Source organism: Engystomops pustulosus, chromosome 6 (genome assembly GCF_040894005.1).
Source record: "Engystomops pustulosus chromosome 6, aEngPut4.maternal, whole genome shotgun sequence".
Taxonomy (NCBI): domain Eukaryota; kingdom Metazoa; phylum Chordata; class Amphibia; order Anura; family Leptodactylidae; genus Engystomops; species Engystomops pustulosus.
In genome coordinates, this window is record NC_092416.1 from 67428444 (window position 1) to 67443136 (window position 14693).

A 14693-nucleotide genomic window follows, 5' to 3' on the forward strand; every position below is an offset into this window, starting at 1 on the left:
GGCTGTGTGAGGACATTACTTAGTGGGGGGCTGTGTGAGGCACATTACTTAGTGGGGGGCTGTGTGAGGACATTACTTACTGGGGGCTGTGTGAGGCACATTACTTACTGGGGGGCTGTGTGAGGACATTACTTAGTGGGGGGCTGTGTGAGGCATATTACTTAGTGGGGGGCTGTGTGAGGCACATTACTTAGTGGGGGGCTGTGTGAGGCACATTACTTAGTGGGGGGCTGTGTGAGGCACTTTACTTAGTGGGGGGCTGTGTGAGGCACATTACTTAGTGGGGGGCTGTGTGAGGCACATTACTTAGTGGGGGGCTGTGTGAGGCACATTACTTAGTGGGGGGCTGTGTGAGGCACATTACTTAGTGGGGGGCTGTGTGAGGACATTACTTAGTGGGGGGCTGTGTGAGGCACATTACTTAGTGGGGGGCTGTGTGAGGCACATTACTTACTGGGGGGCTGTGTGAGGACATTACTTACTGGGGGGGCTGTGTGGGGCACATTACTTACTGGGGGGCTGTGTGAGGCACATTACTTACTGGGGGGCTGTGTGGGGACATTACTTACTGCTGGGGCGTGATGGGTAACACGCACCTGTTTTTGTTTAAATGCAAGACAAAGTGTGAGCGCTGCCTTACAGTATTTGGGGGGATTGTTAGGGGCGGCAGCAGGATAACACTACCCGGGAACAAAGATGTAGGGACAATGAGGAACATAAGATGTGGTGATGCCTAATGGAGAAGATGGAGGATGTGTCACCTGCAGTCACTGGAGGGAAAAAGTAGGGATTTCTCTGGTGTTTCTGTAGCTGTATACACTGTCAGTAAAGTTGTTATGTGAGGGGTTATGTACAGGAGGGGGCATTACTAAAAGAGCGCTACATATGTATTGGGGCCCGTGCCCCGGATCTTTTACAACCCTAGCAACGCCCCTGCCTTTAAGTATTCTTGCTATGTTGAGTCGATAATGAATTTTTTGATCTAAGAGAGAAGTTATTTTTAATATGCTAATTCATGTCCCTACTGTGAGATGGAGGCACCCTGGGTTAGAACAGAGTGGAATATATAGAAGGGGGATGTACAGTTCTTTCTCTTTGCTTTCCCTTTATTTTTTAGTATACCCTCAGACAGGATCAGTACATTTTTTATAAAACGTGTTCCCCGGGCTGCCTCCCACAGCGAATAACATTGTGACAGGTGATTTTTACAAACACAGTTTGCAAATAAATCCCCAGTTGTTGATATATAAGGAGCATGAACCCTGGGATAGAGGGATTCAGTCCATTGCAGACTCGGGATTAGAATATGGATTCCAGCTCCAAGAAGCTCTACCATGTTCATGGCTTTGATTCCAGGAAACATCTAGATGACTATTTTTCGGACAGACCTGATGTGGTTGTTGCAGAAGATTCCTTGGTATTTCCCATTAAAAATCTTACAAAGACTTTCACACAGGGTATGTATTCTTCTTTGTGTAATATTATTGTCCTACATTGTTGTAGAACTAGATCTATTGCTACAATTCACTTCTATTTTAGCATTTGCAATCAATTGGGTTGGGTTTGTATGCTCCTGCAGCTGGAAAAAAAACCCACTTTTTAAGAAATAGGTTCACTTGACACAACTAGTACCACAGTTAACTTTTTCTAAGTAGTAAAGTTAAATGTGTTCAGTAAACAAGTGTTAAGAACCAAAGACTAATTGTTGAACTCAGTCTCTTGGTAAGAAGAAGAACAGATAGGGTAACTACACTACACATATACTAGTGAGAGCAAAGAAAGTATATTCACTGCTTCCCCTCTTTGATCTGCAGAACCTTGGAAAACCTAAGAATGACAAAAGTTTATAGGAACTTTTCCAGGGGCTCTTCATTTTAACTTTGCTTCTACCTGGCAACTCCTTGTTTCCCAATTTTTGTACCTATCATAGACATTCTTTTGATAACATAAACTTAATATGAATCTATGCAGTGTGCCCATGCATATTAGCGCCCGAAGAGCTAAGGGATGAGCACCCAGGGATGAGCAGGTTAGCAGGGACAATAGAGTAGCCCTTGAGCCAGCTGGTTTATTATGCTTGAAAGTCATAGTCATCTTGGTGTATGAATAACTTTTGACTTGTCAGAAAGTAATAAAAATGCATTCAAATAAAATAAAAATAAATAATTTTGGGATCCCTAATTGATCTAAAATGGGAAAGGTTTATTCTGATTTCATGCTTGCACCGTATGTTGCGGTGGATTGCTTGAAGAAATACACCCGCAGATAGCGTAGTACAATTTAACACTCAGGATTTATTTTAGATTAAAAACATTCTCACAAAAGAGCCATCTGAGGGTGAATTTCTTCTAGCGATCTACCACAAAATACGGTGCAAACGAATGAGGTCACAGGAGAAACCCAGGAGTGTTGGTTTGAATAGCGGTATATTCCTTTCGGAGGATTCAGGAATTTGTGCTGGAGGAGTGTGAACTACTCTATTTTGTGAGTGACATATTGGAAGAATAAGGACACACGGAAGCAAGAGAATCGGGAGCTCCGGTCAAAACTTATTTTCTATGTTATACAATTTTCTGTCTACTGGATCAACCCTTGACTGTTTGTAGCTCCGCGAGAGATGTGTACAGCTGTTATTAGTGAGCAAAATGTACACGTGTCTTTTTATATAGTGTATGAAATCTGCAACTGTATATATACACAAGATTTTTATATAGTGCATGTAAACTTCAACTGTATATATACACAAGCTGTAATCAGGGACGGATTAAAGGTGGTGGGGGCTGCTGGGCCAGGAAGGATTTGGCAAGCTCTTTGTAGCGCTGTGTAATCTGTGTGTGCTATATAAAGGACCGCCCCATCGTCAATAGAGAGCCAATCAAAAAGAGTGTAAAAAAAAGTCTGCTACAAGGTACCGTTCCTTGTTGTCACTGTCTCCCAGGATATAGAGGAGTTGCGCCTGTAATGGTCCGGAGTGCCGGAAGTGCAGAGTGCATCAGGAGTTCACAGCTTTCCTTACCATGTGCTCTTTTAGCTCCATAAAGTGGTTTGCTCAACTTGCCGTTTGGTATGTACGCCCCTGACCAAAACACATTGTGTAGCTGTAGTAACCAACATTGCCTGCAATAATAAAAAACTGGCATTTGGCACGGTAAAAAGTAATCGGCTGCGCTTATTTCCATGCCAGACGGGGCCTGGCTTAGAGATGGGCTCAGTGGATGGCCTGTACATATGTATAGTGGGGCTCACTCCAGAAGTTGAGTGAGTATTTCTTAATGATCCAATGTTGTCCTAAATGACTGATGATAAATATAATCCACCTGTGTGTAACTGAATCTCTATAAATACACCTGCTCATAGTCTCAGGGTTCTGTGTAATGCGCTGAGAGCATCATGAAGACTAAGGAATACAACAGGCACGTTCTTGTGGGCTCAGTTTTTACGACTTTCACTGTGCGCTCCAAATAACACCTCTGCTTTATTCTTTTGTTCGGTATGAACACGGTGATACCAAATTTATATAGGTTTTATTTCATTTAATACAATAACTTTTTCATACTGTGGTGTACGGAGCTGTGCTAGGTGTAATTTTTTGCAAAATGCGCAATGTTTTTTCATTGCTTCCATTTTGAGGTCTGTGCAACATTTTTCTCACTTTTTATTCAATTTTTTTATGCGATGTAAAATGGTGTAAAAGTCGTGTATTGGATATTTGGGCGCTATTTTACGTTATGGGGGTCACAACAGCAATAACCATTTTTATATTTTAATAGTTTGAGGCATTTTGGGACGTGGCAATACCTAATGTGTCTGTGATTCTTACTGTTTATTACATTTTCTATCAGTTCTAGGGAAAGGGGGGTTATTTGAACTTTAAGGTTTTCAACTATTTTAATATTTTCGAAATCTTTTTTTTTACTATTTTTTAGACGCTCTAGGGTACATTAACCCTAGATGGTCTGCTTGTTCCTACCATAAACTGCAATAATACTGTATTGCAGTGCATGGCATTTTTGGACAGTATTCATTACAATGAGCCACTGGCTCATTGTAACGAATCTGCAAAAACCATGCAGCCTCCGGTCTGAACAGAAATGGGGGGGGGGGGGGGAGGCCGTCGGACACCCCAATGGATTCGGACAAACCGCAGAATTTAAAAAAGGAAATGTGTCGCAAGATCAAGCACTCATCACCCGGAACTCCCCATCCCCACTGTCAAAAATGGTGGTGGCAGCATAACAATGGTTAAAATTGATGGGAAGATGGATGGAGCCCAATGCAGGACCATTCTGGAGGAAAACCTGTTGGAGTCTGCTTAAAACTTGATACTGGGATGTAGACTTATATTCTTTGATCCCAAACATAAAGCAAAATCTACAATAGAATGGTTCACAAAGTATCCAGGTGTTGGCCAAGTTAAAGTCCAGATCTGAATCCAAACGAGAATCTTTGGAAAGAGCTGAAAACTGCAGTTCACATACGGTCTCCATCCAACCTCACTGAGCTCTAACTGTTTTCCAAGTGACTTGTAGCTGTCACCACAGAAAAAGGCTACAAAAGGCTACAAAGTATTAACACACAGTAATAGTCACAGTCATCCACAGTACCCAGTAGTCACAGCACCAGCCCCAGAGTAGCCAAAAGTCACACAAGCAGCCCCAGCAACTATTAGTCACAGTGCCTATCCCCAGTAGCCAAAATAATGCCTCCAGTAGGCAAAGTGATGCCCTCAGTAAGCAGTAGGAACAGTGATGCCCCCAGTAGCCAGTAGGCATGTGATGCCTCTAAAAGCCAGTAGGCACAGAGTTGCCCCAGTAGCCAGTAAGCACAGTGATGCCCCCAGTAGACAGTAGGCCCAGTAATGCCCTCGGTAGCCACAGGTATGATCCCAGTAGTAAAAAGTCACAATGATGCATGCAGTATCCATCAGTCATGCACCTAGTAGCCAGTAGTCATGCCTCCAGTAGCCATTAATAATGTCCCCAGTAGCCAGCAGTCATGCCCTCAGTAGTTATGGCCCCAGTAGCAAATATCATGCAATAATAAACAAAGAAACATGTCAGTTTATGGATATTCTCTTTTGCTTGTGGCTGTGAGGCAAGAACCCAGTGCAGGCGCACACAATCAGATTGCATTGCCTGTATAGAACAAAGAAGGTTGGGGGAAGGAGGACTGCTGTGTCCCATTAGATGGAAAGCACAGAGCAGGGAGACTAGCCTCGCCAAGCTGGGTAGGATTTTAACAACCACTTTGAGTGAACTGGTGAGAACTGGGCGGATCCTACCCCTGGGAAGGACCCATCCTGTTCTGCATTACATTTAAGACCTGACGGTTTGAATGTTTTCCTGTAGTTGCACTGCCAGAAAAAAAAATTGCTGCCTATTTTTTCTACAGTAGATATAAGTCATTAATTTTCAGCAACATCTTTGACAGTTAGAGCATATTAGAAATTTTATATTCACAATTTTTCAACAGGTCATCTTAAAGGAGATATCTTAATTGACCTAAGTTCTAGTTCCTTTATTCATCATCTGTATGCAGCCTGCGAGTTTTTCAAACACATCATAGTCCTGAAGGTAAATGACAGATGCATCCTGGAGCTGAAGAGATGGGTGGACACTCGTACAGGAGCATTCGACTGGTGTCATGCTGCGCAACTTCATGTAGACATTGAAGGAAAAAGGTGAAATATTTACCCAAATATTACTGTAAATCCATTGTTATTGTATTTGTTGCTACTGTATAATATTTTGATACATATCAAAGATCTTTTTCAGGGAAAGTATATTGAAAGCTTTCACGGAAAGGTTTGAGGCAGGGTTGCTGAAACATAACTTTTAATACCAAATGTTGTAAAGGGCTAGTAATAGCTTATACACCCTATATATGTTGCAATCCTGTTGCAAATGCAAATGCTGTTAATAATGAAAAATGGCTGGAGAAAGCGAGGGATGTTTTTTAGGGAATACAGTAACTTTTAGTTCTCAAATCTCATCAATTAAAGTAGCATTCACAGAAGTCACTAATCTCAATAAGGAACATACACGATCGTGGTGGGAACATCATAGTATATATATTATCTTGCAAACAAAATAGTCCCCAGAGGACAAAGAATTTCATCAATACCTACAGTAAGAGTTAAGACTCAAAATATCAAAGAGAGGTGGGAGAAAGCCACATAAAAATTTCCTTAGACTTTTATATATATTGGCAGATGAAGAAAGAATACAACTTGAGCTCTCTATACAATTAAACTTTGTGCGCAGGAAGGGGGGCAAATAGATATAAAGGAGGAGGACAGAGAGGAAAGAGTTTTTTTGATCGACCCTTGACCTCATCTCCAAATCCACTAAGGAAATAAGTCAGGAGGAAGTGACAACCTCCAAATAATTAATTTATCAATCCTTGGTCCAATAAATTAAATTAATGTTCTTGGTTATGTGCATCCTTTGCCCATGATGTAAAGACCAATATCTTCAAATAGACGATAGACGTTAACCTTTTCCAAAGAAATTAAAATGTTGAAAGCGTGACAAGAAGCAATGTCCAGAGTATGGTCAGAGGAATCAGTGCACAGTTTTATGAGAGTAGAGACACTACCTGTAGTAGCACAGGACCATCCACTACAATTAGATTAAAGAGCATGAAGGCCCTGCGATTTGTGACTAATCACAAATGTACTTATTTGTTGAGTTGGTGACATAGAAGTTTAAAGGACATCTATCAGCAGATCAAGGATTGTAAACCAAACATTCAGACATACTGGTGTGCGCCCCCTCTGGCAGGATCTTTTCTTCTTTTAGCTTCTTATGCCCTAGTTTTTAAGAAAAAAGGGCTTTTAAAAATATGCAAATTAGCCTGAGGGGATCCAGGCTCCATAGGAGTTAATGGAGCATGGAGACCCTTAGACTAATTAATTTGCATAATTTAATTTTTTATTTTTTTTTTAAACCAGGATATAAGACGCTAAAAGAAGAGCGAGAGGGGGCACATACCAATATGTCAGGGTGCTTGGTTTACAATCCTTGGTCTGGTGACAGATGTCCTTTAAACAGAGCCCATTTCACAACAACACTGTCATTTCAGAAATAGAGGTGAAAAAGGCCCTTAGTTCTCATTGGAATTATTCAGATGCATAACAAAGGCATTTTTTTAAATCAATCATCCAGAAGCTAAAAGTATCTGTCATCATATAAAATCGATGATCGGTTCTCTTTAAGGCAGAGTGCAGTCAGCAAATTAACTGCAGTGAATGAACTATTCAGGAATGGTGGTGTCCAGTAGCTAGGAATGTAGCTGTCTAGTGGTTTTTTTTATTATATATGTTATCAATGTGAGTTATATATGCTTGTACTAGACCTTTTTAATATTTGGTGTTAAAAGTTATATTTTAGTAACTCTGCCTCTGCCCTCTCAAAGAAAGTATTGATAAAATAAGAAACACACATTCCATATCTTAGCATGGTCGGCTCCAGGTTTCAGTAGGCCCCTGGGCGACAGAGCCTCACTAGGTCCTTTTGCAGTAAACTCACATGGCAGCATTAAAAATTTAGAAACTAAAATATTCCCCAGTTTATCATCCCAAACATCCCCCTCATGGTTATTTTATATAAAACTCCCCTCATGCCTATGCATTCCTTATGAACAACCTTATGTGGGCTCCCCAACAACTCGGGGCACTTGCCTGGGTATGCCCAGTGGTTGCGTCGGCCCTTTATCTTAGATATAGTAAACCTGTCGCAAAACTATTAAAGATCAAATGTTAGAAATAAAATTGCCAATTACAGTATATACTCGAGTATAAGCCGACCCGAGTATAAGCCGAGACCCCTAATTTTACCACCAAAAACTGTGAAAACCTATTGACTCGAGTATAAGCTGAGGGTGGGAAATGCATTGGTCACAGACCCAGCCAAATACATAGCCAGCCAGCCCCCTATAATATACAGCTTGCCCCCAGTAGTATACAGACTGCCCCCAGTAGTATACAGCCACCCCAGCCTGCCCCTAGTAGTATACAGCCACCCCAGCCTGCCCCCAGTAGTATACAGCCACCCCAGCCTGCCCCCCAGTAGTATACAGCGTGCCCCCAGTAGTATACAGCGTGCCGCCAGTAGTATACAGCACTGCCTCCAGTAGTATACAGCACTGCCTCCAGTAGTATACAGCACTGCCCCCAGTAGTATACAGCACTGCCCCCAGTAGTATACAGCACTGCCCCTAGTAGTATACAGCACTGCCCCCAGTGGTATACAGTCAGCCCAGAATTAAAAAAAAAAAATTATTTACTCACCGTCCGGTGGCCCCGATGCGCAGCGCTGCTCCCCCGATGTCACCGCGGCTCCTCTTCTGGCTTCCCGGCTCCTCTTCTTGCTTCCGCGCCGTCTTCTGTCTTCTTTAACATCGCGTTGGGCGATGCAACTGTTCTCTCCGGTGCGGCGCCTAGTATGACGCGCCGCTGCTGACGTCATACTAGGCGCCACACGGGAGAAGAACAATGGCGGAAGAAGACAGAATGGGGGAAGTTTTTCAGCACATTTTTTGTGCTGAAAAACTTGGCTTATACACGAGTATATAAGGTATAAACTCAGAGAAGCATTCTTATTGATAGGGTATTTTAGAGGATATATGGTTGCTTGACAGTATTGGTGCAATTTAAATCTATTCAACAATCGAATACTCAGAAAAATATTCTTAGTGGTAGGGTCCTATTTTCAATAGATACTTTGGTAGCTCAACACAACAGTATTGGTGCAATTTAAATATATTCAACAGTAGAATTATAAAGTGTTCTAATTTCTCCCATTTCTTTCAGTGATCAGTTAGAAGACAAAGAAGGAAAAGTGCGATCAGCGCTGCAACACGTTATAAAATGTAACCTGGAGAAAGAAAATATGACGGAGCCAATAGATTTACCTCCAGCCGATTGTATCATCACTGCTTTGCTTCTAGACCATATATGTAAAGAACAAGATGATTACATTAAATATATCAGAAAGTTCTCAAAGTTGCTAAAACCTGGAGGACACATGATAATATTTGGGAGTTTAGGTACAACTTATATAACAATTGGAAAAGACAAGATCCATGTTTTCACATATGATGAAGACCTTGTCAGGAAAGCTCTAGCTGGAGAGGGTTTTGTTATAGATTCCTTTGAGATAAAAAAGAGAACAGTTGAGAGTGACCTCATTGACCATAAGGCAGTCTTTTTTGTTGTAGCTCACAAGAAAAAGTAGATTGAACAGTGTTTAAAGGGGTTGCTCATGAAAGAAGATTCACAAATTTCAATCCCCTAATGATGTTTATACAATAAAGATAATTTTTAACCCCTTACTTTACAATTTGGCTCAGTTTCATTCCTGCAGATGCAGGATACTTCATGATCTCTCTAGCGCTGTGGGATGCTGTGTACTGACAATGAGCTTAGATTATCAGAGTCCAGGTTTATCTGCACTTTCATTTAGCTTCTAAACATTCACTAGTTTCTAACAGTTAGAAAGAGAGAGGAGACATCAGAAATGAGAGATGATGAGATCTATGAGATAATAACAATAGTTCCTTTATTAATATAGCACTCACAGATTATGCAGCGCTACACAGAGATTGCCAAATCAGTCCCTGTCCCCAATGGTGCACACAATCTAATCAACCTATCAGTATGTTTTGGAGTGTGGGAGGAAACCGAAGGACCCAGAGGAAACCTACACAAACATGATGCCCATAACACACAATGGAATTTTCAGCTTCGCTACATATGAACCATAACAAACACTGTTAGCTCTGGCATTTCAGTCATAACATACACTGTCAGCTCTGCTGTGTCTCCCTCCCCTTGACAAAGTAAGCCTGGATAGAGTAAGTCTCCTCACACTGTTGCTTGCCAGAAGGAAGTGTCTCTCTGTGTGTGAGCTCGTCTTGTAATACAAGGGGGGAGGGGCCATTGCAACGAGGAGCTCACTAGAGCCTTAGACAGGAAAATAATCTGTCTTGCCTGACCCAAGACTCCTGATTTAGTGTAATATCCTGGGGCAATCAAAATTGTGTACAGCAGGACTAATGCTGTAATGCTGTATTTTTGTTAACCCCTAGGGGACTCAGCATCTTTTGGCCTAAAGGACGCGGCCCCATTTTTCAAATCTGGCCTGTGTCACTATAAGTGGTTATAGCGTGGGAACGCTATGAGATATCCAGGGGATTTTGAGATTGTTTTCTCGTGACACATTGTACTTCAAATTAGTTTAAAAATTTGGATGAAAACTTTTGCGTTTAGTTATGAAAAAAAAACTAAATTTGGCAAAAATTTAGAAAAATTCTTTATTTTCAACGTTCTAAATTCTCTACTTTTGATGCAGATAGTCAAAGCACCCAAATAAATTCATAACTTACATTTCCCAAATGTCTGCTTTATGTTGGCATGGTTTTTTAAGATTCCACATATTTTACTAGAATGTTATGAGGCTCAGAATTTGGGTGCCATTTTTCACATTTTTTGTAAAATCGCCAAAACCTGTATTTAGATGGATCTGCTCAACTTCTAATTGACACTGAGAGGCCTAAATAATAGCGAGACTCATAAATTACCCCATTGTGGAAACTACACCCCTCAACGTATGAAAAACTCCTTTTAAGAAGTTTGTTAACCCTTTACGTGTTTTATAGGGGTTAAAACAAAAGGAGGTGGAGTCTGCAAATTGTAATATTTTTTCACAATACACTCATTTTGGGTGGAAAATTAAACATTTAAAATGGATTAAATTAAAAAAGGCTCCACAAAGTTTGATACCCAATTTCTCCTGAGTACACTGATACCCTATATGTAGTGGTAACCTGCTGTATGGGCGCACGGCCGGGCATAGAAGGGGAGGAGGCGCCATGCAGATCAGATTTGCTATGTCACATTGTACAGGCTATAATTTTTTTCTTTTTTTAATGTGGACCTATAGGGGCTTATTTCTTTTGCCACATGAGATGCACTTTTCTGGTATGTAATTTTGGGGCATCTACAGCTAATTGCTGAGATTTAATTAACTCTTTGTTGGTGGAGGAAATGAAAATCATCAATTTTTAGGAAAATTTTTATGTGGTTTTTTTTTTTGGCCGTTAACCATACCATAAAAATAGTATATTATTTTTATTCTATGAGTCGCCACGATTATGAAAATACCTCATTTATATATATTTTTTATTTTTTACCATTTTTACTGAATAAAAAGTAATTTGGCAAAATTGTTGTTAATTTTAGCATCACCGTCTTTCATATATATAACTTTTTTATTTTTCACCTCACAAATCTGTTTAAGGGCTTATTTTTTGCAAGAATGATAGCTCTTTTTAGTGGTCTTATTTTAGATTGTGTAACTTTTTAAAAACACTTTTTTTAGAGCATTTTTAAAGGGCATTAATAAAAAATCATCTTTTTCAGAGAGAGTTTTTTTAGGTTGTTTTTTACGGGGTTCACTTTGCGGATCTAATAACAATTCTGTTTTATTATACAGATTGTTACGGACGCAGGGATACCAAATATGTGGGGGTTTTGTGTATTTTATTCAATTGTACTGAATAAAAACTAATTTGGAGAAAATCTTATTCATTTTAGCATCACCATATTTTCATATGCATAACCTTTTTATTTTTTGGCTGACAAATCTTGTTAGGGGCTTATTTTTTTGCGAGAACAGTTGTTCTTTTTAGTGGGCTTATTTTGGAGTGCATACATTTTTTTAAATCACTTTTTAGAGCATTTTTTATAGGGTATTAATTAAAAATTATCTTTTTTCGGAACGTTTTTTGCGTTTTTTTCCTCCGGCGTTTACCGTGCGGGTCCAGTAACAATTCTGTTTTATTATGCAGATTGTTACGGACGCGGCAATACCAAATATGCAGGGTTTTTTTGTGTTTTTATGTTTTTTATACTTTATTAAGTTTTTTTATGGGAAAGTGACATTTTAGGGGCTTATATTTTATGTATTTATTTTTTATTTATTACAATGTGTAGTGTTATCTGTTTTTGCACTTTTTTTACTTATACATACTTGAACTTAAACCAGTGATGCTCTGATCACTGGTTTAAGTCCAATACACTGCTCTACAATACTATTTTATTGTAGAGCAGTGTAAACTGTCTGAGCAAGCTTGCGCATGCTCAGACAGTTTGCAGTCAGACCCGGAAGGGGTCTGGCTGCCATGGAGACCGGGCAGCTCCGGGGCACATGCCAGTCCTCGGAGCTGCCCGGAAGAGGATCGGATCCCCCGGTAAGCGGCACGGGGGATCCGATCCACAGCAGGAACACCCTTACACGCCGCGGTCATACTTGACCGCGGCGTGTAAGGGGTTAACACCCGCGATCGGAGTCGGCTCTGATCGCGGGTGTTACAGCGCGGTGTCAGCTGTGATAGACAGCTGACAGCCGCTGCTTCTGGTACCGGCTCCGTTCGTGAGCCGGTCCCAGAAGCTGGACGTTATACTACGTCCCGGTGCGCTAAACATCTAGCCCCGGGGACGTAGTATAACGTCGTGGTGCGCCTAGGGCAGTGGTGGCGAACCTATGGCACGGGTGCCAGAGGTGGCACTCAGAGCCCTCTATATGGGCACCCTTGCCATCACCTCAGGGCAGGGTTTGCCAGACAGGCCTCTTGCAGTCCCAGGCAGCCCAGGACCCGAGAAGGAAGCTACAATGATAATCCAAACTTCCTCTCCTTCTTTTTACTCTATTGGTGTCCTTAGGTGCCTATACAATTTAAGAGCAGGTAGTAATAAGTTACTGCTTAAATTGTCGCATTGGCACTTTGCAAAAAATACATACGTTTTGGTTGTAGTTTGGGCACTCGGTGTCAAAAAGGTTTGCCTTCACTGGCCTAGGGGTTAATAACAGTGAATTAGAGAATGTGTTATTTTGTTATCCTGAGTATATTTAAGGGGGTTTACCCACAAAGGAAAGTTAGGCCCTATCCATGAGATAGGGATTTACTTGCTGATCAGTGGCAGATCGCGAAAACGAGGAGTCCGTTGGATCTATTGTTGCTCCTCAGACTAATAGAGCAGACAGCCGTGCATGACCATTCTGCTCCATTAATCTCTATGGAGCTGATGGAGATCGCTGAGCGTGATTACCGTTAGCTCTATAACAGTCACATTCACTTAAGGTTAAGGTCATACCTGAAATGGATCGCTTGTTTTAAACATTCTAACACATAACACCCGCGATCGGCCACCATCTTGCCGCGGATCGCCGCTCACCGATGACGTCACGGGGAGCGGCGATCCTTCGTTATGGTAGCCTCGGGTGTTCCGAATACTACTTAGTTTTAACCCATGCATTGGAGTACCCTAGGGAGTCTGAAAAATAGTAAAAGTAAAAATAAAAAAAAGTTTAAAAAAAAAATTATAATAAAAAACCTAAAAATCACCCCCCTTTCCCTAGAACTGATATAAATATAAATAAACAGTAAAAATCATAAACACATTAGGTATAGCCGCGTCCGAAAATGTCCGATCTATCAAAATATAATAGCGATTTTTCACTGCGTTTAACCCCGTAACGGAAAATAGCGTCCAAATTCGAAAATGGCATTTTTTTGCCATTTTGAAAAATATAAAAAAATTAATAAAAAGTGATCAAAAGGTCGTACAGTTCCAAAAATTATATCAATGAAAACGCAATCAAAACTCGCCAAAAATGACACTAACCACAGCTCCGTACACCAAAGTATGAAAAAGTTATTGGCGCCAGAAGATGGCAAAATAAAAAAAAAATATTTTGTACAGGAGGTTTTAATTTTTTTAAATGTATGAAAACATTATAAAACCTATATAAATTTGGTATCCATGTGATCGTACCAACCCAAAGAATAAAGTAGACAAGTCATTTGGGACGCAGAGTGAAAGCTGTAAAAATCAAGCCCACAAGAAAATGTCGCAAATGTGGTTTTTCGCCATTTTCACTGCATTTGGAATTTTTTTCCTGCTTCACAGTACACACCATGGAATATTAAATACCGTCACTATGAAGTGCAATTTGTTACGCAGAAAATAAGCCATCACACAGCTCTTTATGTGGAAAAATAAAAAAGTTAAAGATTTTTTTAAGTTGGTGAGTGAAAAATGGAAGTGAAAAAACTAAAAAAGGCCAAGTCGTTAAGGGGTTAAATATATCTGCTACTCTACGATCGGAACATTGGGCAGTAAGTCACATAACGCAAGCAGTTACTGGGACAACCAAACAACAACTGGGGTGGCGCATGTGCACGCTTGACACAAAGGCTTGCGATCCACCAGAGTGTGTCATGCTGTCGCATGCATCATAAGCTTTTGTTTAAATCTCGTATCGTACGTAGTATTTTATGTTATTATTAGAGATGAGCGAACATACTCGTCCGAGCTTGATGCTCGTTCGAGCATTAGCGTACTCGAAACTGCTCGTTGCTCGGACGAATACTTAGCCCGCTCGAGAAAATGGCATCTCCCGCCGTTTTGCTTTTTGGCGGCCAGAAACAGAGCCAATCACAAGCCAAGACACTCTGCACTCCACCCAGCATGACGTGGTACCCTTACACGTCGATAGCAGTGGTTGGCTGACCTGATGAGGTAACCCTGGAATAGACTAGCCCCTGCCCGCGCTGCTCGGATCATTCTCTGTCTGGATGCCGCTAGGGAGAGAGCTGCTGCTGGTCAGGGAAAGCGTTAGGGTGTTCTA

General features: G+C 41.0%; 1 protein-coding gene across 1 annotated transcript; it reads left to right on the plus strand.

Moving 5' to 3' along the window:
* The first annotated feature begins 1248 nt into the window (after nucleotides 1-1248).
* Nucleotides 1249-9333, plus strand: LOC140065765 (nicotinamide N-methyltransferase-like). The gene is made up of 3 exons (XM_072113335.1): nucleotides 1249-1457; nucleotides 5473-5680; nucleotides 8813-9333. Exons 1-3 carry the CDS (start codon nucleotides 1307-1309, stop codon nucleotides 9234-9236), a joined length of 783 nt encoding a protein of 260 aa, XP_071969436.1. The 5' UTR covers nucleotides 1249-1306; the 3' UTR covers nucleotides 9237-9333.
* Nucleotides 9334-14693: the final 5360 nt, after the last annotated feature.

Coding starts and splice junctions, on each gene's coding strand:
- LOC140065765 (XM_072113335.1), top strand. CDS start 1,307: ATGGATTCCAGCTCCAAGAAGCTCTACCATGTTCATGGCTTTGATTCC. Junction 1,458..5,472: donor TACAAAGACTTTCACACAGG/GTATGTATTCTT, acceptor ATTTTTCAACAG/GTCATCTTAAAGGAGATATC. Junction 5,681..8,812: donor GTAGACATTGAAGGAAAAAG/GTGAAATATTTA, acceptor CATTTCTTTCAG/TGATCAGTTAGAAGACAAAG.